At 33.5% G+C, this 24,680-nt stretch overlaps 1 protein-coding gene across 7 annotated transcripts in view; it reads right to left on the bottom strand.

Moving 5' to 3' along the window:
* The window catches only part of PCDH15 (protocadherin related 15), a gene marked incomplete at both ends in the record, with an annotated part of 736,996 nt that overhangs the window by 432,327 nt on the left and 279,989 nt on the right, over positions 1-24,680 (bottom strand). For all 7 annotated transcript variants that reach the window (XM_079712493.1, XM_079712490.1, XM_079712491.1 and 4 more), the window contains one exon: positions 20,232-20,387. In XM_079712493.1, coding sequence (XP_079568619.1) covers positions 20,232-20,387 — 156 coding nt within the window. The remainder of the gene's footprint in view (positions 1-20,231; positions 20,388-24,680) is intronic.

The raw sequence follows: 24,680 nt of genomic DNA, 5'->3' as shown, positions 1-24,680 counted from the left end.
ATTTGGTTTTCTGAAGGGCATTCTATTCATGGGATGATTATCACCTTGGGCACCTGCCTGAGGGTGTCACTTACTTATTTAGTTCATGTCTTTTTCCACAAATGATTTTATACAACTACTGGGAAAATACAGAAAAATGCATAAATGCACACATAAGTTAAAGAAAATAAAGCCAGAAAATTCAATATTTCAAGAAGATGCATAAGAGAAATTTGAATGTAAAAGGTGAGCAGTTCTCAGTTAATTGATTATCCTGTGAGCCACAGCTGCTTGAGCCAACCTAAAAAAAGAGAAAATTTTCCTTACTAATCTTACTTGCAATATTTCCCCACAGAAGTATTGTATTCACAGTTTCATATAAATATAGTTGATTCTCATCATCCATGGTAGTTTTGTACTATAAAGACACCATGAACACTGAATTAACAAATACTGAACCAATGCTCCTAGGGGTAATTCAAGGTTATTACATTGCTGAGGGGAATACAGGATTAAGTTCCTGCAAGCCTCTGGTTACAACATTTTCATCAACAAATCAATATATAACCTTGTTTAATGGCTGTTTCTGTTTAAAAATACTTTATTTAATATGTTTGGTCTATTCTACTGTAGATGCCCTATATTGCATTTTTCATTTTATTAACTGAATTATTCAGCTCCAGAATTTGTTTCTTTTTTTAATGATTTCTATCTGTTTGTTAAATTTCTCATTTTGTTCATGTCTTGTTTTCCTAATTTCACTGAATTGTCTTTCTGTGCTTTCTTGTAGTTCATTTAGTTTTCTCAAAACAGTTATTTTGAATTCTTTATCAGGTAAATCACCAAGTTCCATGTTTTGGAGTTAGATTACTGTCGGATAATTGTTATCTTTTGGTGATGACATGTTTCTTTGATTCTTTATGTTTCTTGGAGATTTGCATTGACTGCTTTCGCATTTGATGTAGCAGATACCTCCTCAAATCTTTTGTAATTGTCATTGAGTTGCAGATATTTTTCTTGGTCCCGCTTACATATGGGGTTTTCTTCAACCTTGTATGAATACACCTGCCCCGCACATGTTGCTCCAACAGAGGGCTGGAATCTCTCCTCGAGAGGAATGGACTTTTACAAAGTCTCTTTCATCCATAGATGTCTGCCCAAGTCAGTATTATCCAGGTTTCCCCGGACCATGACCCAGAGGAGTTGGGGCCATTTCACTGCTCAGCCAGTTCAATGGCTTCTGCTAGTTCAAATTCCAAACCAAGGTCTCTCTGCCTATTACCCAATGCACAGGTGGGCAGAACTACTTCCAGGTCTCTTTGCACATGGTGTTGGATCCCACAACTACAGCAGAGGTACTTTTGTTCATAGATAGATGCTAATTTTTATTTGTTCAAAGCGGGGACTTAAAGAAGGGACATCTTACACTACCATAATGTTGATGTAACTCTAGGCCAACTTTATATTCAGCAAAGAAATGGTATGTTGTTCATTTTGAAGAAAATATTGAGCAGGATGAATCTTGGAAAGCACTCCATTAATCATAATATTGTGTTAAATGTACATATTTAGTGATAGGATAATGCCACTGGCATTAATGTCCTTGTATTGATAGGTAACAATAATCTCCTGACATTTATATCTATTATATATTTCTTGGAGTCTCATGTAAGATAATTACATGAAAATTGACATTTTGGTGGAAATAAAATGCTAAAATATATAAATTCTGAATATCTAAAATAGTTTTTATACATATTTTAAACCAATGCCTTCCGATAGACTTCAATGGCTTTAATGATTAAAGAGAAAATGTACAAGAGTCCAGAAGAAAAAATATTTTTTATAATAAACACAACTAAAATAACAACACTTGAACTGGGAAATAATTGATACAAATGATGATATTATCCAGTTTTGAAAACCTTCTCAAGAAAAAGGCACCCCAAAGGAATAATTTAAAATGCAATTGGTGTGGTATTACTTTCTTACATACTTCATCAAGAATCCAAGTGTTTAGATTTCCCCTCCCCTCTAAAAAGGATAGAACTTCTGAAGGGTCATGGACATTAAATAAGCTGAACTAGAATTCACTATATGATGATTTACATATAATAATCATTTAATGACAGAACACCAACAATGGTAGTGGGTGCTCTGTATCTACTCATAGACATTATAAAAACAGAAACATTGTCTTTAGTGGAGCAAGATTATGTATAAGTCTATATTGGACTAATACATGTCTATTTTTCAGTTACAAATATTGTAATCTGACTTACTGTGTACTAGACAGCCATTTTGCACCAATTATTCTCTTAAGAACAAACACAAATGATTTTCTCCTATATTTTTGTAGCATGAATCCGTCCTCCTTGTAATTGTTAATTTTATGCATCAACTTGACTGGGCCATGAGGTGCCCAGATATTTTGTTAAATATTATTCTAGGTGTGTCTGTGAGGATGTTTCTGGATGATATTAACATTTGAATTGGTAGAATGAGTAAAGCAGATTGCCCTCCCAAACATGGGTGGGCCTCATCTAATCCACTGAAGACCTGAATAGGACAAAAAGCTAGTAAGGAAGAATTCACTCTCTGCTCCTGACTGTCTTCAAGTTAGGACATCTGCCTTCTCTTGCCTTCAGACTTGGACTCAGATTGGAATTTAGACAATCAATTCTCCTGTTTCTCTGACTTTTTGGTCTTGGACTAGAACTATACCAGCTGGGTCTTCAGCTTGACAACTGCTAATCTTAGAACCACTCAGCCTCCATAATCTTGTGAGCCAATTCCTTATGATCAATCTCCCTTGCTATATCCCTAAATCAATCAGCCTATCTATCTATCTATCTATCATCTATGTATCTCTCAGTTATGTTGACTAATACACTCTTGATCCAGTTTCTCAACAGTGAACAAATAAAATTGAGTATTTGATTTTGCACAGGTAAGGATTCATCTCCCATTTTCTAACTCATCAAAGTCTATATGGCTACTGTGTAGCACTTTATGGAACAATTGCTGATTTAACTGCAACAGGGGCCATAATATCTTTTGGCACTTTGATCATACTCCATGGTCCTTTGAAGATTATCTACAGTGATTCCATAGTCATCTATACAAAATATTGTAAATTCCTGAACTCTAACTTATGTTGTTCTGGAAAATACACCTATTTTAAAATGATTAGTTACTGTCTTCTTCTGCCCTTGCACTTATTTTCAGGCTCTTCTCAATTATACTGCATGATCTAAAGATCATCTTCCATAAAAATAATCTTTCCAAATTAGAAGTCACTCAAGCTTTGGCTATAATTAAGCCTTTAACTTCCTTCTCTGAAAAAGTAATTTTATGAATCTCTCTTGCATGTCATCCCTGCCTCACAAATATGCTTTAGAAATAGTAATATATTTAAAAACCAATGGGGTTCAACAAATGAAATGGAGTGATGAATTTGTAAACAGGTGCGTATTACTGAGAACTTCAGCTTTTTCTCACAATTGCAATATTACATTATCTCTGAATCTGTGATTATTTATTGAGAGTTTATTATGGGCCAAATCACTGTTTCTATGACCATTATGTTGGTTTTATATTAACTCATTAATATAACATTTGTTTTATTTAAACATTCAACCAAATCAAATGTCTATTTGAAGTTTATCTTAAAACTTATAGAATCAGTACCAAATAGTACACATTCTTGAATTCACATTCAGTGGGTATTATCTTGCAGTGATTTATTGAAATCAAAAAGAAAAATATAATAAAGGAATTACATATGTTCTTCATCTTCCCTTTAACATAATATAGCTTTTGCACCTGTGTATAAAATCTTGACTTTGTTTTTATCATGAAAGCTAGATAATTAATATTGAAAATTATTTCCTCTGAATAAATTTTTAAAAATAAATTCATGTAGATAATCAAGACAATATAGTACTGACACAAAACCAGAAATATAGATCAATGGAACAGGATAGAAAGCCCAGAGATAAACCCACGCACCTATGGTCAACTAATCTATGACAAAGGAGACAAGGATATACAATGGAGAAAAGACAGCCTCTTCAATAAGTGGTGCTGGGAAAACTGTACAGCTACATGTAAAAGAATGAAATTAGAACACTCCCTAACACCATACTCAAAAATAAACTCAAAATGGGTTAAAGACAAATTTAAGACCAGACACTATAAAACTCTTAGAGGAGGCTTCCCTGGTGGCGCAGTGGTTGAGAGTCCACCTGCCAATGCAGGGGACACGGGTTCATGCCCCGGTCTGGGAAGATCCCACATGCCACGGAGCGGTTAGGCCTGTGAGCCATGGCCGCTGAGCCTGCGCGTCCGGAGCCTGTGCTCCGCAACGGGAGAGGCCACAACAGTGAGAGGCCCGTGTACCGCAAAAAAAAAAAATTTAAATGAACAAACCAAACAAGAACAAACACATAGATATAGAGAACAGAGTCATGATTACCAAAGGAAAAAGGGGATAGAGAAAGGGCAAAATTGATAAAGGGAGTCAATAGTATGGTGATGGATGGAAACTAAACTTTAGGTGGTGAGCACACTGTAGTGTATACAGAAGTCAAAATATAACACATGAAATACATAATGTTATAAACCAAAAAAGAAAAGATTATAAACTACCAATATAGTCGACTCCTTGAGGCCAAGGACAATGTCTTCATAGAATATGAATTCAATAAATGTTTATAACTAATGCATTGTGGAAAAAAAGAAAGACATTATATGGATAACTGATGGAGCTGGAATGGTAACTATGGATCAGAAGTAGTAATGTATCAGTGTTCATTTCCTGATTTCTGATGGCTGTACTGTTATGTGGGAGAATATCCTTATGTGTTCGAAATATACACTAAAGTATTTGGGGTAAGAAAGACTCTTTTCAGTAACACTCTCAAATGGTTTGGAGAAAAAGCTTGTATTATTCTTATAATGTTTCTGTAAGTTTGAAACTATTTATACATTAAAATAAAATAAACCTTTCCTTGTTAAAAAAAATCACCTTATTATATCTAGAAATTATAAAGAAAACAGATATAAAACGTGTAGAAAATATTCTTAACTATATATGGAATCTCTCTGTTATGCTTCATCATGGAGACCATCTGTACATTTAGATCTACCAGAATGGCTCTGAGAAGAACAGATGTTCAGAAATACATATATTAAATGGAAACAGATGATATAGTCACAATGAAATGTGAAAGAATAGCACAGAACTAAAAATTTGATCAGGAAAGTGAAAGCTCAAATTGAATAGATTCAGAGACATTTCACCATTGTGAGAAAAAGCTGAAGTTCTCAACAGTGTTCCACTAATTACTGCCTGTTTACAAATTTATTTTTGCATTTCATTTCGAAGACCCCCTTGGTTTTAAAAAATAGTTATAGAAATATAACTATTTCTAAAAAGCATACTTCCAAGGCAGAGATGACTTGTAAGATGGCCAGAACCTATACTAAGTATTTTAAAAGCATTATCTCTTATAATCCTCAATACAACTTTTTAACATTATTTTTTGTTATTATATTTATTTTACAGTTAAGGAATCCAAGGCTGAGAACTTCTGCCTGATGTCATACTTCTAATATTTGGTAGATAAGGACTGCAACACAGATTGTCTGGCTTCGAAGTGTTAATTCTCAAGCACTGTGAAATATATTATTTCAAAAATTTTGCAATTTGCTATTAAGAAACTTTTGAGAAGAAAAGGAAATGAAAGAGGAAATAAATATAATTTGGCACATAACAAAACCAAGATATACAGTAATCCGAAATGATACAATTTGGATGATGTATTACATCAAAGATAATTTATGTTTGGCCCTAAGGAAAAATACTTTTGATATATTTTACAGAAAGACAAAGAAATCCAATTTAGCTTGTGCCTGTGTTTCAGAAAACTTGTATTAAATAATTACTGCTATTGAAAACAGGTTGGTTCTCAGCAAGTAAATTATTTCATGAATCCCCAAATTCACCATTTCAGCACGCTAACCTTTTCATTAGTAATCAAAACTTTATTGCTAGTGTATCGCATAATGTCTGAAAAAGCACTCAGTAAATGCTCAAGGGGCAAAGAGAAGGAAGAAAATATATCCAACCACAGTAATTTGCATTTTCATCAATGGTTTTCAAAAATTCAATGTTTCATAAATCACTAACAAAAATGTTAGGTGAAGGTTTGATGAGGAACAGGATGTTTACAAAGTCTTAAAGTCGTTTTCCACAAAATAGTTTTAATTACTTGTTAATTATTAAGTATACAAAAATGAATACATATAGTAGAAAAACCTGGCAAACACTGTCTTTCCAACATGATAAAAGCTATCATTACCAGAAATGGGACACACTGATATTGTGAGACTCTTTTGTTACATACTATGAAGAACATGCTATCACTTTTGTGGTATTTCTGAACAAAATCTATAATCATGAGGAAATATTAGGTAATTCTAAATTGAGAAATATTCTATAAACTGTCCCACTCCTGGAAATTATTAAGGTCATTAAAGTCAAGGAACTATTAAGGAACTAAGATTGAGACTAGAAAGACATGGCAACTAAATGCAATGTGTGACCTTAGGTTGAATCTCTGACCTATAAAGGACCTTATTGGAAAAAAAATCAGCAAAATTTGGCATCTGTAGATTACATACTAATATTGCATTAATGTAATTTCCTGATTTTGATGGTTATATTGCAGTTATATAGATGGGTATCTGTGTTTGTAGGAAATACACAATGAAATGTTAAGAATTTAAGGGGTTTCATATGTGCAACTTACTCTTCATTGGTATAGAAAAATAGGTGGAACTCCCCTGGTGGCGCAGTGGTTAAGAATTCTGCCAATGCAGGGGACACTGGTTCGATCCCACGTGCTGCGGAGCAACTAAGCCCATGCGCCACAACTACTAAGCCTGTGCTCTAGAGCCTGCGAGCCACAACTACTGAGCCTGCATGCCACAACTACTGAAGCCCGGGTGCCTAGAGCCCGTGCTCCACAACAAAAGAAGCCACCGCAATGAGAAGCATGCCCACCGCAGCGAAGAGTAGCCCCCACTCGCCACAACTAGAGAAAGAATGCGTGTAGCAATGAAGACCCAATGCAGCCAAAAATAAATAAATAAATTTACCTTAAAAAATAGTTATATATCTATATATGATATATATTTGACTATATTGTCATATACAAATAAACAATATACTGTATGACATTTATATATATGTGTATATGCATGTATGTGTATACACACACATCTCTGTTCATTTATCTATTAGAAAGTAAGATTATCTGACCAGTACTCTTCAAAACTGTCATCAAAAACAAAGAAAGTAAAAACAGATATAGTCTAGAGAAGACTAAAGAGACACGATGACTGATAGTACTATAGTATCAGAGATGGGGTCCTGGGACAAGAAAAAAGACTACTAAAACTAAGGAAATCTAAATAAAGTATGGATTTGAGTTAACAGCAATGCTTCACTGTTGGTTCAGTAGTTGTTAAAATATGTAGCATACTAATGAAAGATATTAAGAATTGGGGAATTTGGATGTGGGTTATATGGAACTCTATTACTTCTATTAAAATGTTATTTAGGTCTAATTATTTCTGATGTTGTTTACATAAATGGTAGAAAATGTGAACATAAACAGAACATTTCCATAATCATTTTCATTATAATAAAGTCTAAGACTTAAACATATCATTTACTATAAAAATATTTTTAAGGATAATAAAACTTTATTTATATTACATTTAGTTCTTATAAATATATAACATACACTTGAGGCAACTGTTAGCCAAAAAATAAGGGAGACAGAAAGAGAGAGAGAGAGGGAGGGAGGGAGAGAAGGAGAGAAAGAACAAATGAGAGAACAAAATAGAGCAAGAGAGAGGGTCTCATCTTTTCCTATGGTTTAATTTGGCTGAAGTTCAGCTTTGGGTTCCTGCTGATGGGTTTGATCATTAAAATGTTTTTAATCATTCACTTAAACCTTAGGAAAAAATCAAAACATTTCAGAGTCCCTTTTTAAAAAAAAATAACTAGCATATTAACCTTATTAACAGGTACTGTTGAAAGACATGATCATGCCGCATCAGGAGAAAGAGATATAACAACATCTGAAGTAAAATAAAAATTCTAATTAAACCAGCATATGATACCAGCTACCATGAAATACCCTCTAGGGTATGCCCACTAATCTACATGTAGTTGGGCAAGATGTTCATCTTGATATACTCATCATTGGGTTACTTTTTATAATTCTTCATGAACTTAAAATCATTCTATAAAAAGTAATACATATATTCCAAAGGCTGTGTTCCTTTCTCTTAAAACTCTACCTAGCACATGATTATTTACGAAATTGTGAATTGAGATGATAATTTAGACCAAAAAAGCAAGTGTAACTTTTTTCAAATTAGTAATAACACTCTTCAGATTAATGGTGTTATTTACTCCTTACTCTTCCTTTATGCATCTGAGCTCTGTCATTTTCTTGCCTGATGCACTTGTACAATATGGTGATCAAGCACTGTGTTTTGGAGTGAGACTGCCTCAGTTTCTCACTTAGATCTGCCACTTAGGAGCCATGAGATCTTGGGCAAATTAATAAATGCTTTTCTGTCTCAGTACTTTTTCATCTTATTGTGTAAAATGAAAACAATACACACAAATAATTTGAGTCTGTGTGTAGGTACAAGTAAGTTTTAAATAAGATGTTTCATGGAAAACACTTAGCATTCATAAATGATAACTATTAGAATTAATCAGTCAATACTGTTCTAATCCGTCCTGATTCCATTCAACATCAGGATATATGATGCTACTAAATTGGCAAAAGATCTATGCAGAAATCTGTTAACTAATTTTAGATAAGAACAAATTTAAAATTAATCTGGTGTCAAGTTAGTTCCTAATGAGCATGTGAAAAAATCAAAGAAGAAAAATAAATACTAAAATTATTCAAAATCTAATGTTTACAAGTCTTCCCTGGTGGCCCAGTGGTTGAGGGTCCGCCTGCCGATGCAGGGGACACAGGTTCATGCCCCGGTCCGGGAAGATCCCATATGCTGCAGAGCGGCTGGGCCCGTGAGCCATGGCCGCTCAGCCTGCACGTCCGGAGCCTGTGCTCCACAACGGGAGAGGCCACAACAGTGAGAGGCCCACGTACCACAAAAAAAAAAAAAAAAAAAAAAAAAAAAACTCTAAAGTTTACAGTCTTTTAAGATGTTAACCAGGACATAATTTGTGATATACTTGTAACATCAACAGTTATGAAACAACTTGACTGTTCCTGAAACCTAAGGTTGTTTCAACTGCTAACCTTTACCTTCCCAAATTGTAAATGGCATTTTAAATTCAGATTTATGAAGCATCCTTTAAAGTTTCCTATTATTAAGAACTTAGAGAACTTGATCAAACACAATTTATTAAATTGACTGTGATTCTTTTGGTACCCCTTGCATCTGAGCTTCATAAAACTGTGCATGTAGAAAAATCTTGTTGAGATAAAAAGACATTTCGACTAAGGGGAGTCATATTAATGTTACTTAATAAATATGACTACTTTTTCTGGGACATGAAAAGTATGGTAAAGATTCTTAAGCAGTGCAATAGTCATATCCAAATAAATACATAATTTGCCCCTAGAGTTACGAAAAAAAGGGCTCTAATTCATATAAATACGTAACATCCCCCTAGACCTACGTAAACAGTACTATAATTCAAATACTCATATTTACCAGGTTAAAAGAAAAAAAAACTGGGGTTTCTTTTTTTGTCATCACTGTTGTGTCACCCTATATAATTTATCACAATCATCTAGAAAGATTTTACTCCTTTCTAAAATACTTTCCATGTATAAGCTTCTCAAATTTAACTCAAAACAAACTCTTACTTTCTAAATCATTCTTATCTCAGGAAAAATCAAAGTGAACATATATGTTAAATAATACTTTCCTGTTTCATGATTGTTCCATTTCTGCTTCATTGAGAAGTCTATTTATGGAACTCCTACAATGTGTCAGGTACTGTTCTACTCAAATAACAAAACAAAGTGCTAGCTCTAATAGTGATCCTAACAGGGTAGATATTCTAACAGGGTAGATATAAAATAAACAAATATATACATATATATATATATATACACACACACATATATACACACACATATATATATGTATATATATCCATATATAATACCAGGTTTAAATAAGTGATCAACTAATTTCAGATTTTTTAAATTAGTTATAAAATATACAGGTGAGGTGCTATAAACTAAAATCTGTGGACTTATTTTTCTTTCCTTTTTTAAGATTTATTACATGTATTCATTAAACACTATAAGGTAGGTTTCTAATATTTTCATTCCCAGTTTCTACATGAGGAAACTAAAACATAGAGAAATTTTTTAAAAAGATAAATGCAATTTAAAAAATGGTAAACCAGCTCTATCATAGTTGGACACTTGAGTTGCCTCCAGTTTTAGATTATTATGGAAATATCATCAACAAATCTCCTTATACATGCTTTCTGGTAGACATATGTACCACAAGAGCAGAGCTGCTGAGTCACAGGGTATCTACTTGTTTACCTTTCTTTTCTTTTTTTTTTAACATCTTTATTGGAGTATAATTGCTTTACAATGTTGTGTTAGTTTCTACTGTAAAACAAAGTGAATCAGCTATACGTACATATATAATCCCCATATCCACTCCCTCTTGCATCTCCCTCCCACCCACCCTATCCCACTGCTCCAGGTGGCCACAAAGCACCGAGCTGATCTCCCTGTGCTATGTGGATGCTTCCCACTAGCTATCTATTTTACATTTGGTAGTGTATATATGTCCATGCCATTCTCTCACTTTGTCCCAGCTTACCCTTCCCCCTCTCTGTGTCCTCAAGTCCATTCTCCAGTAGGTCTGCATCTTTATTCCTGTCCTGCCCCTAGGTTCATCAGAACCATTCTTTTTTAGACTGCATATATATGTGTTAACATACAGTATTTGATTTTCCCTTTCTGACTTACTTCACTCTGTATGACAGACTCTAGGTCCATCCACCTCACTACAAATAGTTCAATTTCATTTCTTTTTATGGCTGAGTAATATTCCATTGTATATATGTGCCACATCTTTTTTTATCCATTCATCTGTCATTGGACACTTATGTTGCTTCCATGTCCTGGCTATTGTAAATAGTGCTGCAATGAACACTGTGGTACATGTTTTTTTTTTGTTTGTTTTTTGTTTTTGTTTTTTTTGCGGTACGCAGGCCTCTCACTGTTGTGGCCTCTCCCATTGCAGAGCACAGGCTCCAGATGCACAGGCTCAGTGGCCATGGCTCACGGGCCCAGCCACTCCGCAGCACGTGGGATCTTCCCGGACCGGGGTACGAACCTGTGTCCCCTGCATTGGCAGGCAGACTCTCAACCACTGCGCCACCAGGGAAGCCCCATGTCCCTCTTTGAATTATGGTTTTCTCAGGGTATATGCCCAGTAGTGGGATTGCTGAGTCATATGGTAGTTCTATTTTTAGTTTTTTAAGGAACCGCCATACTGTTCACCATAGTGGCTGTATCGATTTACATTCCCAATAACAGTGCAAGAGGGTTCCCTTTTGTAGTATAGTCTGAAGTCAGGGAGCCTGATTCCTCCAGTTGTTTTTCTTTCTCAAGATTGCTTTGGTTATTCAGGGTCTTTTGTGTTTCCATACAAATTGTGAATTTTTTTGTTCTAGTTCTGTGAAAAATGCCATCGGTAGTTTGATAGGGATTGCAGTGAATCTGTAGATTTCTTTGTGTAGTATGGTCATTTTCACAATTTTGATTCTTCCAATCCAAGAACATGGTATATCTCTCCATCTGTTTGTGTCATCTTTGATTTCTCTCATCAGTGTCTTATAGTTTTCTGCATACAGGACTTTTGTCTCCTTAGGTAGGTTTATACTTAGGTAATTTATTCATTTTGTTGCAATGGTAAATGGCAGTGTTTCCTCAATTTCTCTTTCAGATTTTTCATCATTAGTGTATAGAAATGCAAGAGATTTCTGTGCATTAATTTTGTATCCTGCTACATTACCAAATTCATTGATTAGTTCTAGTAGTTTTCTGGCAGCATCTTTAGTATTCTCCATGTATAATATCATGTCATCTGCAAACAGTGACACTTTTACTTCTTTTCTGATTAGGATTCCTTTTATTTCTTTTTCTTCATTCTGCTAACTTTGGGGTTCTTTTGTTCTTCTTTCTCTAACTGCTTTAGGTGTAAGGTTAGGTTGTTGATTTGAGATTTTTCTTGTTTCTTGAGGTAGGACTTTATTGCTAAAAACTTCCCTCTTAGAACTACTTTTGCTGCATCCCATAGGTTTTGGGTTGTCGTGTTTTCATTGTCATTTCTTTCTAGGTATTTTTGATTTCCTCTTTGACTTATTCAGTGATCTCTTGGTTATTTAGTATTGTTTAGCCTCCATATGCTTGCATTCTTTACAGCTTTTTTTTTCTGTAATTGATATCTAGTCTCATAGCATTGTGGTCAGAAAAGATACTTGATACAGCTTCAATATTCATAAATTACCAAGGCCTGATTTGTAACCCAAGATATGATCTATCCTGGAGAATGTTCCATGAGCACTTGAGAAGAAAGTGTATTCTGTTGTTTTTGTTTAGACTGTCCTATAAATATCAATTAAGTCCATCTTGTTTAATGTGTCATTTAAAGCTTGTGTTTCCTTATTTATTTTCATTTTGGATGATCTGTCCATTGGTGAAAGTGGGGTGTTAAAGTTCCCTACTATTATTGTGTTACTGTCGATTTCCCCTTTTATGGACGTTAGCATTTGCCTTATGTATTGAGGTGCTCCTGTGTTGGGTGCATAAATATTTATAATTGTTATATCTTCTTCTTGGATTTATTCCTTGATCATTATGTAGTGTCCTTCTTTGTCTTTTGTAATAGTCTTTATTTTAAAGTCTACTTTGTCTGATATGAGAACTGCTACTCTAGCTTTCTTTTGATTTCTATTTGCATGGAATATCTTTTTCTGTCTCCTCACTTTCAGTCTGTATGTGTCCCTAGGTCTGAAGTGGTCTCTTGTAGACAGCATATATATGGGTCTTGTTTTTGTATCCATTCAGCCAATCTATGCTTTTTGGTTGGTGCTTTTAATCCATTTAAATTTAAGGTAATTATCAATATGTATATTCCTACTACCATTTTCTTAATTGTTATAGGTTTGTTATTATAGGTCTTTTCCTGCTCTTGTGTTTCCTGCCTAGAGAACTTACTTTAGCATTTGTTGTAAAGCTGGTTTGGTGGTGCTGAATTCTCTTAGCTTTTGCTTGTCTGTAAAGCTTTTAATTTCTTCATCAAATCTGAATGAGATCCTTGCTGGTTAGAGTAATCTTGGTTGTAGGTTCTTCTCTTTCATCACTTTAAATATATCATGCCACTCCCACTCCGTTCTGGCTTGTAGAGTTTCTGCTGAGAAATCAGCTGTTGACCTTATGGGAGTTCCCTTGTATGTTATTTGTCATTTTTCCCTTGCTGCTTTCAACAATTTTTCTCTGTCTTTAATTTTTGCCAATTTGATTACTGTGTGTCTCGGCGTGTTTCTCTTTGGGTTTATCCTGTATGGGACTCTCTGTGCTTCCTGGACTTGGGTGGCTACTTCCTGTCCCCTGTTAGGGAAGTTTTCAACTATAATCTCTTCAAATATTTTCTCGGGTACTTTCTCTCCTTCTTCTCCTTCTGGGACCCCTATAACAAGAATGTTGTGGCATTTAATGTTATCCCAGATATCTCTTAGGCTATCTTCATTTCTTTTCATTTTTTTTTTCTTTATTTTGTTCTGCAGCAGTGAATTCCACCATTCTTTCTTCCAGGTCACTTATCCATTCTTCTCTCTCAGTTATTCTGCTATTGATTCCTTCTAGTGTATTTTTTCATTTCAATTATTGTATTGTTCATCTCTGTTGCTTGTTCTTTAATCCTCCTAGGTCTTTGTTAAACATTTCTTACATCTTCTCCATCTTTGCCTCCATTCTTTTTCCAAGGTCCTGGATCATCTTCACTATCATTATTCTGAATTCTTTTTCTGGAAGCTTGCCTATCTCCACTTCATTTAGTTGTTTTTCTGGGGTTTTATCTTGTTCCTTCATTTGGTACATGGCCCTCTGCCTTTTCACCTTGTCCCTCTTTCTGTGAATGTGGTGTTTGTTCCACAGGTTGCAGGATTGTAGTTCTTCTTGCTTCTGCTGTCTGCCCTCTGGTGGATGAGGCTATATAAGAGGATTGTGCAAGTTTCCTGATGGGAGGGACTGGTGGTGGGCAAAGCTGGCTGTTGCTCTGGTGGGCAGAGCTCAGTAAAACTTTAATCCACTTGACTGCTGATGGGTGGGTGCTGGGTTCCCTCCCTGTTGGTTGTTTGGCCTGAGGTGATGAAACATTGGAGCCTACCCGGTCTCTTTGGTGGGGCTAATGGAGGACTTTGGGAGGGCTCACGTCAAGGAGTACTTCCCAGAACTTCTGCTGCCAGTGTCATTTTCCTCACAGTGAGGCACAGCCACCCCCTGCCTCTGCAGGAGACCCTCCAACACTAGCAGGTACGTCTGGTTCAGTCTCCTATGGGGTCACTGCTCCTTCCCCTGGGTCCCACTGCACACACTACTTTGTGTGTGCCCTCCAAGAGTGGAGTCTCTGTTTCCCCCAGTATTGTCAATGTCCTGAAATCAAATCCCGCTAGGCTTCAAAGTATGATTCTCTAGGAATTCCTCCCTCCATTGCCGGACCCCCAGGTTGGGAAGCCTGACGTGGGGCTCAGAACCTTCACTCCAGTGGGTGGACTTCTGTGGTGTAAGTGTTCTCCAGTTTGTGAGTCACCCACTCAGCAGTTACGGGATTTGATTTTATTGTGATTGTGCCCCTCCTACTGTCCCGTTTTTGCTTCTCCTTTGTCTTTGGATGTGGGGTATCTTTTTTGGTGAGTTCTAGTGTCATCCTGTCAATGATTGTTCAGCAATTAGTTGTGATTTTGTTGTTCTCGAAAGAGGGAGTGATAGCACATCCTTCTACTCCGCCATCTTGAACCAATCCTTGACATTATTTTTTAATCTAGTCTGAAAACTTTGTTTTTCAATTTGAGTATTTTCCCCTTTACTTTTTTTTTTTTTTTTTTTTTTTTTGGCGGTACGCGGGCCTCTTACTGTTGTGGCCTCTCCCATTGTGGAGCACAGGCTCCAGATGCGCAGGTTCAGCGGCCATGGCTCACGGAGCTAGCCGCTCCGTGGCATGTGGGACCCTCCTGGACCGGGGCACGAACCCATGTCCCCTGCATTGGCAGGCGGACTCTCAACCACTGCACCACCAGGGAAGCCCCCCTTTACTTTTAATGTAATTTTTGTACAAGATGAATACTTTTATTTTGAACACTCTTAGTAAGTGTTCATATTTTTCCTACCTATTCTATGTTCTTTTTTGTTTGTTCCCTTTCTTTATTTTGTTTGATTAATATGTATATTATTCATTATTTCATTCATGTTCTAGGCAACAAAAACATTAGACTGTATTTGTCAGTTATCTCCTGGTTTATAATTAGTGTTCTTATGCTTTAAGTATATATCTTTACATGATATATAAAGATATACATACATATCATGTAAAGTTATATACTTAAAACAAGATATATATATATATATATATATCTTTGGCATCAATACCCCCTCATTCTCGTACTACTTTGATTTTTATTGATACCTACTATCTGTCATATTCTGCAAAATCACAAACAAAGCAAAACACCTCACTTAGGCAATCTTAATTTAGGTTTACTCACTGTGGTTCACAAATCTTTATGTCTATTCGACATGGACTATTCGAGACCTAAAGACATTCCATGCTGGGTTGCAACAACTGATATTCTCCTCAGATTGCAAATCTTCCCAAAAGTGTTCTTCTCTAATATATTCTCTCAGTAAGATCCTGCTATATTTTAAGCCAGAACCTCAAAGGTAATCTAAACAGTATATATAGTGTCTACACTTTTCTCCTTTACCCTCTGCAATTAACAGGTCATCTTTTCTCATGAAGTTATCCACCTAATATCCTTCCTATACACCCTCTTTTTCCATTTTTATTCAGTTCAAGATTTTTACCTTGCATCTCTTTTCAGCTCACCTCTTCAAAAAATTCTCCATCCAGCTGTGAGAATGCTATCATAAATTGGCAAATCTGAATGCACTTATATTCTAAGCCATTTACTGTTCCCTTATTGCCTAAAGCTCCTCTTTATAACTGATGGTGCCTTTCAGGATCTGACCCCAACTTGTTCTTCAGTTTCATCTCCTTCGATTCAATCCTTTCTTAATTTAAGCTTGTTATACAGAACTCCTTATATTTAAGTCAGTAGCAATCCATGAAAATAAGGTCTACTAAGTTAAACAAAACTTAAGTGATCGTAGAAACAGTTCACCAAATAAATTCAAAACACCATCAGGAGACAACAGTGCTGAAAACAGACATGAAGTATGTATTTTTGATTAGTATAAGGCCAAAATAGAAACATTACCATAATACAGTGGCATGAAATTTTATTTAAGACACTTTTTTATTTATAGAATATTATTCAATTGCCATTTTTATACATCAAAAATAGTTGAACATTGGCAATTTCCTTGAGTCCAACCTTATAATTACATCTGAACTCTATTTCTCCAAGTTTCCGGGAACAAAGAAATAGAGTTCAGAATTTTTATATATACCCTTGACCCTTGAACAGCATGTGTTTGAACGGTACAGGTCCACTTACATGCAAATTTTTTCAACAGTAAATACTACATTACTACACAATATATGGTCCCTTCCTCCCTTCCTTCCTTTCTCTCTTTCTTTCTTTCTGACTGTAAACCATCTACCTGTCAAGAGAAATGCAAGGAAACATTCTTTCAGAAAGTGCCAACAAATTATCTCCAATAAATCACATCATGTCACAGCAGCAAAGTATATTTAGAGTGATATTCAAGGTGACAAAAAGAACAAATTAATATTGACTAAAAAAATTGCCCATCTGTAATGAGATCATTAAAGACCAGGACAAATATAACCTCTATATTATCCTGAGATTAATTCTTCACAGGCGCAAGAAAACACTATGTGTGCCTTGACTTGCCCTGGTTTACTTTTTACTATGTCAAAAGGAATTTTTTGAAATTGGATGCATGTGTTACCAAAGACATCACTGCCAGAAAATATTTATCTTCCAAAAATTACTTAAGAATAATCAGCAGCAATTAGACTTTGCAATTTGTTCTTTGAACCAACAAGACTAATTACTTAATGATACAATTATCCAAAACTAATTGAGAGTCTCCAATTACCCAGAGAGAAAAAAAAAAAAATACTTGCAATGCTTTATGTCTCACAAACAAAGAATTTAAACCTTGGTAGCCAATTCATGTGCTGCTCCAGGTCTTGGTTTTCTCACAGTTAATAAGGAGAGTGACTAATCAGGACTTTAACTTTAGAAGCTTCTTTTATAAATCTGTGATGATGACTTCGTACCTATCTTTTGTATTCTGATGAAGTGTAAAATATTTTCACACCAACAATCTCTTAAACCCTGAATGATTTTTGTTTTTTGGAAAAGCATTTAGATCATTCTAGTCTTAACTGCATTAACTGCATGTCTTATACTAAAAGAAGAAATAGCATGGAAAATATCTTGCAATCTTGCACAGAGTAAAATGTATTTTACTTAATTTTATTTTACAGGCAGCACTGTAGTTGCATTGTATATATATATATATATATATAAACAGACATACATAGTATATATACACACGCACACATACATATATACATACACATATATACATATGGGTATATATAAAATTGCAATTTATTTTCCCAGTGGAGAGATATGGATATAGATATAAAGATAAACTCATTCAAGCCAATTAAACTAAGAACTACTCAGATAAATGAAAGATGAGAAAAATAGCTAAATTTCATTTTTTCTTATAATTATGTTTTGATGTTTAAATAAAGTTTGGATTCTTTACAAGAAAATAGATATGAGAGAGTATGAGCAAAATCAATGGAGGAAAATATCATCAATTACACACACTCTAAATAATCAAACCATAGAATATATGACCATAGTAACAGTGGGATAGGATTCCCTCAGTTGTCTTTAGGAAATACATTGAGAGAAAACCATAATTAGGCAGCTTTGTAAAGAAATCTTGCCTCTACAAATAATGTTTAAGATAAAATGTTTAATGTTTCTATAAATTGTATCACTAACATTTATCCAGATGACATAGGAGTTTAGAGTTTGGAGAAACTGAAGATTGATCAATGTGTATAGCTGGGGATGAGTATAGAAATAAGAAATGGAAATAGATCATGTGTTAAATTTAAAAAGATGAATAAAACTTGGAGACTTGCAAGGTAGGGAAGATTCCATTCTAAGTAAACTGAACAGTGTGAGCAAAGCCAAAGAAATGAATATATTTGTAAGACATGAGGAAGTTAATCTGAACAGAATGAGGCAATATCAAAGAGAAACTGAAGTTAAGAATACATTGACAAAAAAAAAGAGAATACATTGACAAAAGGTCAGATTATGGAAGGCCTTGAAAATCAGCCAGTAGAGACAGATGACATTTTTCCTGATAATAATGAGAAATTACACAATTTTTGAATAGGAGAGTGACACAATTAAAATAGTATTTGAAAAGGTTAGTTTTCAGCAAGGTGCTGAAAAAAATTGGAGGGGGGAGTGGAAGTAGTCAAATTACATAGGATACTTTGAATTCAAATTGAACATTATAAATTTCTTTATGAAAAATGAACTAAAGACATGTATCCAACAACAGTTAAACATGGTACAGGAATGGATTTTAAAATTAGATATGTTGCCTAAGATAACTCATCTATCAGTTTACACTCAAAGCTAGCACTCAAACAAAAAAAGCAAAATCTCATTCAAAAAATATACTTTAGATGCTAAAATAATTAATCATGTAACATGATTAATTACATTAATTAGCATTTGTCTGTTTTAGCAGAAGCCTATTAAGTAAAGTTAGCTCAAAAAGGTCGAGCATTAACTAACAAGTAATTTCGCCTGTTAAACTTTAAAAAGCTTTTATTTCTTTTATTTATTATTTTGTTTTTAGTAATACAATCTAGAAAGTCTCAGATTACAGGAAACATTATTTCTTCAATTTTTAGTGAATAGAAGAATGTTGAGGTAAATAAGATACATTTTAAATATTTCAAAAAGCATGTAGAAGTTATAGGCCCAATGCTGTGTTTAATACCCAAATTATACTGATTTCCTCGTATAAAGTAGGTACGTATTTTTTTAAGATTAGAAAAAAAAAGACATGGAGGTAAAGATGATTTGCTAAAGTATAGGCTATTAAAAATATAGTTCATTTTTTGTGTGTCTAAAGTACACATAATAGATGATATTAGAGATACTTCAGAAATATTTTATAATTTTTTAATAATATTTTATATTTTTTCTACAAAATATTAATAGAGTAAGCACTATTTTCAAAAAATAACATAAAAAGGGTTCTTGGCCCATGGATTTTGGTTCAAAGGGAAAACAAAACAAAGTAAAACAAGAAACAACAAAAAAGCATGTTCTAATAAAAGCAATAATGCTACTTTAAAAATATTTTTAAATAGCTTGATAAGGATTTTCTTATAAGAATTTAGCTTTGATTTATATTTAAATATTTTTAATATGCCAGAACTTGATTTTAAAATTGAGAAAATAACTTTAAATTAATAAAATCTCAAATACATATTTTCTTCTAGTATTGAATTACTGCTACCACCTCAAGATACAAAAAAAAAAATCTGCCTCATTTTACAATGAGAATAAATAGCACCTGTTGAGCCTCAGGAAGCATGTATGTATTTAGATTCAGGCATTAAGTTGTTGAAAATGATTAAGAAATGCCAATATTTTGGCCATTATTATAAATAAATCAATTTTTTTCCTGTAGCAAAGTGAATTCCTGAAATCGTATCAGAAGTCACTCAGACCTTATTTCTTCTAAAGCACTATTTTTTAAAATGTTTTCTTGATATTATTAAACAGTTAAGATTGTTATTATAGAGGAATAATTTCAAAATATTTAAAATATACAGTCAATTACATATATCAATAAAAAGGAAGCAGAGAGTGGTGGATAGAAACTGACCTCATTCACTGTGGCGTAGTAGCTTTCATGCTTGAATGTGGGTGAGTTGTCATTTCTGTCTCTCACCACGATTCGAACTTCATGGTAGATAACAGTACCCACTTTTTTGTTGATGCACTGAACTTGTACCACGATGGAGTGTATGTTCATTGGAGGCTGCAACACAGAAATTGCATCTTTTTAAAAAAATAATTGAAACTGAAGCATCTCATTACTGTCAAAGTATTTGTTTAAGAAAATCTTCTATGCTTATTCACTTTTAAATGATAGTGATCTATAAAAATTGATCTATTTTGCCTTATTTTAAGGAAAAGTGAAGACAATCATGATTATTTCATTGTTTAACTTTCAAAATATAGGGTCTGAGGTAGCATTATGCTCATAATTAGAAGACTGGTGATGAACACAATTACAAAATTAATGTCTGATATTTGATGGGATGCCACAAATTTTGTCCTTCCAAAAGTCAAAGAAGCAATAACATAAACTTCTAATTTATAAAAACAATGTATTAATGATAATATACATAGGATAGAGAGATTGTATAACATGGTATATCATTTGTTTAAATCTATATTTTTGCTAAAATATTAAATGTTCATATCTGATAAAAACTAAAATATAGATAACCAAAAGAAGAGAATCCATTCACAACCCAATCAAACTTCCTAATTCTATACAGTTAAATGTTTATTTTGCTAATCTTTCCCTCTTTCCAAATATACATGTTTTATACACACACACACACACGTGAATATCATCCCATGTTTGCAAATATAGATTTTCTATAGCACTTTGATGTATACTACTATGAAGCTATATTTTGTATTCCATCATAAGTCTATAGCATAGTTGGTCTAAGTAAAAACTTATAATGAGACGTTTATTATTGTCAATTTTTGTCATTACAAGCAAAATGTTTATACCTTGGTAAACATACTGTACATAAATATGTGCTAACTTTAATTATTTTTTATGATAAATTCTTATAAGGGGAGAATTGTCATCAAGGGGGCGTTTATTACTCAGGTGCTATGATGAAGGGCTTGCAGAAGTGGGATACATACATCTCTGACTCTAGAGTTAAAGTATTTAACGCCACAGAATATTTCTTTGTGATTTTTAAAATCTCTTTTTTTTGAGTTTATAAAATTTTCTTTACATATAATTCTATCAGTATGATCTATTCTGACCACCCTGTTTAGAATGCCATGCCTCCAGTCTGCTCTGTCCTTTCAACCTTCCCCCTATTTATTTACTGTTTTTACTGCATTTCTCATGCATCACATGGCATATTACACATTTTATATACTTGTTTGAGTTTGTCTCCCTTTACTGTACTGGAAGCTTCATAAAGTCTGGGGTGTTATTTTGGTCATGACTAAATCTCTCTACCCAGTAACTAGCACTGTGTCTAGAACAGATGACTGAGTACTACTCGAGTTGCACTGCTGTGCTTCTAGCCTTAGTTGCATAACCTACTAATTGTATGATCTAGATGCAAACTCTCTCTGTGCTTAGTTATTCATTTCTAAAAATGGGGATAATACTAAACACTGACATGACATAATCATCATAAGTGTTATATGAGCTTACCCTGTGCTAGGCACATATTAACACATAACAGATATAAACTATTTTTTACTTATAAAAAGCTAAATCTCCAAAAAAGTAAAAAAAAAATGAATCTAAAAAATACAAACTGACAATCTTGAATTATAAAACAAATTATTAAATATTTGGATTAAAACCAATTTAAAGATATAGCAATGATTACTGGAACTTAGGATAGGTTCATTAAAAATGTCACATTTCTAATGAGAAGAATGTTGTAGAAACTATACCTAACCTGAAGAAAACATTGTTTAATATCAATATATTTTTATGGCCAATAAAGAGAAATGCAATCGAATTGTATTGTACCTGGCTGAATAATTGTATCTAGAAAGAATAACTTGAAGCATCATTATCATATGGAGGAAGGTCTCTAGTGAAGTACCATACAGATCTGAGTTCTAATGTCTGCCCCAATTCACTTTTTATCACTGACATATATAAATGTATTAAAGCCATGTGTGTAAAAATCTGTGAATGCTACAAAGTTCAGAAGGATATATACTACATTTAATGATAAAAGACAAGGCTCAAAATCATCTTATCAGAATAATAAGTATCAAAAATCTACACTTTTACAATAATAAATTTAAGTAATCTTATTTGTATTAGAAAAAAGTTAATTGTCCAAATATAATAATAAGTGGCTACAAACATTAATATGAAAATATAATTGCAAAATTTTGAGTTTTACAAAATTTTGAGTTGGCATGTAAAGATGAGTTTACATGCCAACACTGTAAATGGACTACTAGAATAATAATACAAACTACTTCATATGCATTAATAATAGATGAAGAGATAGGTGGATTACAATAAGCACCATTTTATGGGCAAATATGAAGTGAAGTCTAATCATCCTGAGAATGTGTGATAAAATTTGAGATGTTTAAACTAAAAATCACAAGGTTCATCAGACATCTGAATGGTTGTTATGAAAAGATAAATTAGTTTATTCATTGTAGTCTCAGAGTGTAGAAATAAGAATAATAAATAAAAAGTATTACAAAGCATATGTTTTCAATATAAGTAGAGATTTTCTATTAATCCAAGTGGGACAGAATAGAATGGACTATCCAAAAAATTAAGCCCCATCACTGAAAATCTGCAAGCTTGAGACTAAAAGGTAACTTAAAAAGACTAGGTCTTAGAAATATTCTGGAAAGAATTTAAATTATATGACCTCCATTTTTACTACCAGTTTTAAAGTCTTTGCTTTAATAGGCTTTTTAAGAAAAATACTGCATATTTCAATTGTAAAGTAAAAAACAGAATAAATACTTGTACTATTAGCCCTTGGCACACCTCTCAGAAGACAATCAGGTGATCATTTATGTTCTTCTAAAGTTATTTATCTTATAAATATTGTGAGAGAGACCTATAAAACCATTCCATATCAACTTCTAATTCTATAGTCAGTGTTAGCATGGAACAGAAAGGTCACAATCTTTGTAAGTAGAGGATCAGATGTAGTGTGCTCTGACTTAGTGCCACTTAGTCGCACTAAGTGCCCATAGATTAGATATAACCAGGTCACCTGGAACTCTTGTCACTGTCAACTTTAGTCCCCTATGCAACTGTTAGTAGCATGGATAGAACTTAGCTTGCAATAAATTCCAACCATAATGGATCATGATGAAGGCAAGAATTCCCTGTGGCTAATATACAGCATTCACTGTAATCTCACGTTGGAGTAGAATCTATTCTGGTCTGTAGGAAGGTCATAAATATACCAGACAGTTCCACCAAGTCTACTAGTGAGAGTTTAGGGAATCCAAAATGCTTAGGAATGTGTTAGGGAAGTTTTGGTTTATTTTTAATAACTGGGTGGCAAAAATAAGTCATGGCAATTCTATCTTCTCTGATTCTCTTAAATTGCTTCATTCATGACACAAATCAGAAAAAAAATGCTGTGTATAAACTGTTTGGAGGTAATTATTTAGGGTGATTACCATTCATATATACCTAGACATGCAAACTATTGTCCAAATTTAAAAACAATTGTTCAGCATAGTACTCTGAATGTATATTTGCATATCTGTATGTTAGTACACATGTGTGAATACATTTTGACATATATAGATAAAATTCAGGAATGATATGTACCAACAGTTGATGAAGGTTATCTTTGAAAAGTAAGGCCAAGAGTAAAAAGTAAGTGAAGAATTTTTTCCAATAAATATGTATGAATTTTTTAATTTGAAAAAAATTTATTACATTTTTCAATCACTTAAGTTGCAACATGCAAAGTGAAGCTTTTATAAATAATTTGTTGATGCAAACAGTGTAGATTATAGCATAGATATTCAGTCTAAGGAGAGCTGAGTTTTTTCTAGAAACTACATTATTTGGATTGCTTAATAAATAAATGTTTAGCAAACCTGAATAAGAACTGATTTTATTTTTCATAAAGCAAAGGCAAATGTTATTCACTCCTCACAGGAATGAAAGTTTTTTATCATGATTTTTCTTCCTATATAAATACTATTTTTACAAAATAAAAATCTTCATTACTTTAAAAATAAACTGGAGGACAGTGAAAAGAAATAAGACCCAGTGTGTTGTACAAATGCTTTTTAAATAATGAAACAAAAGTTAACATAAATGGCTGGCCAGAGTTATAAGTTTACTTCATTTATTAAACTTTCAAAATAAATGGTATATTTAAAGAAGTTGCCTAAAGAAGAAAGTACTGATTTGAAAATATTGTTAGGTATATGTAATATTTAGAAATGTGTAGGTTTTTCACAATCAGTTATTAAGGACACTAGGTTTATTTAATTGTATTTATTTTATGCAAAGTTCAACGTGGGTTGGGATTAATATGATACAGTC

Source organism: Hyperoodon ampullatus, assembly GCF_949752795.1.
Source record: "Hyperoodon ampullatus genome assembly, chromosome: 1".
NCBI lineage: Eukaryota > Metazoa > Chordata > Mammalia > Artiodactyla > Ziphiidae > Hyperoodon > Hyperoodon ampullatus.
This window is presented reverse-complemented; position numbering and strand designations above follow the sequence as displayed.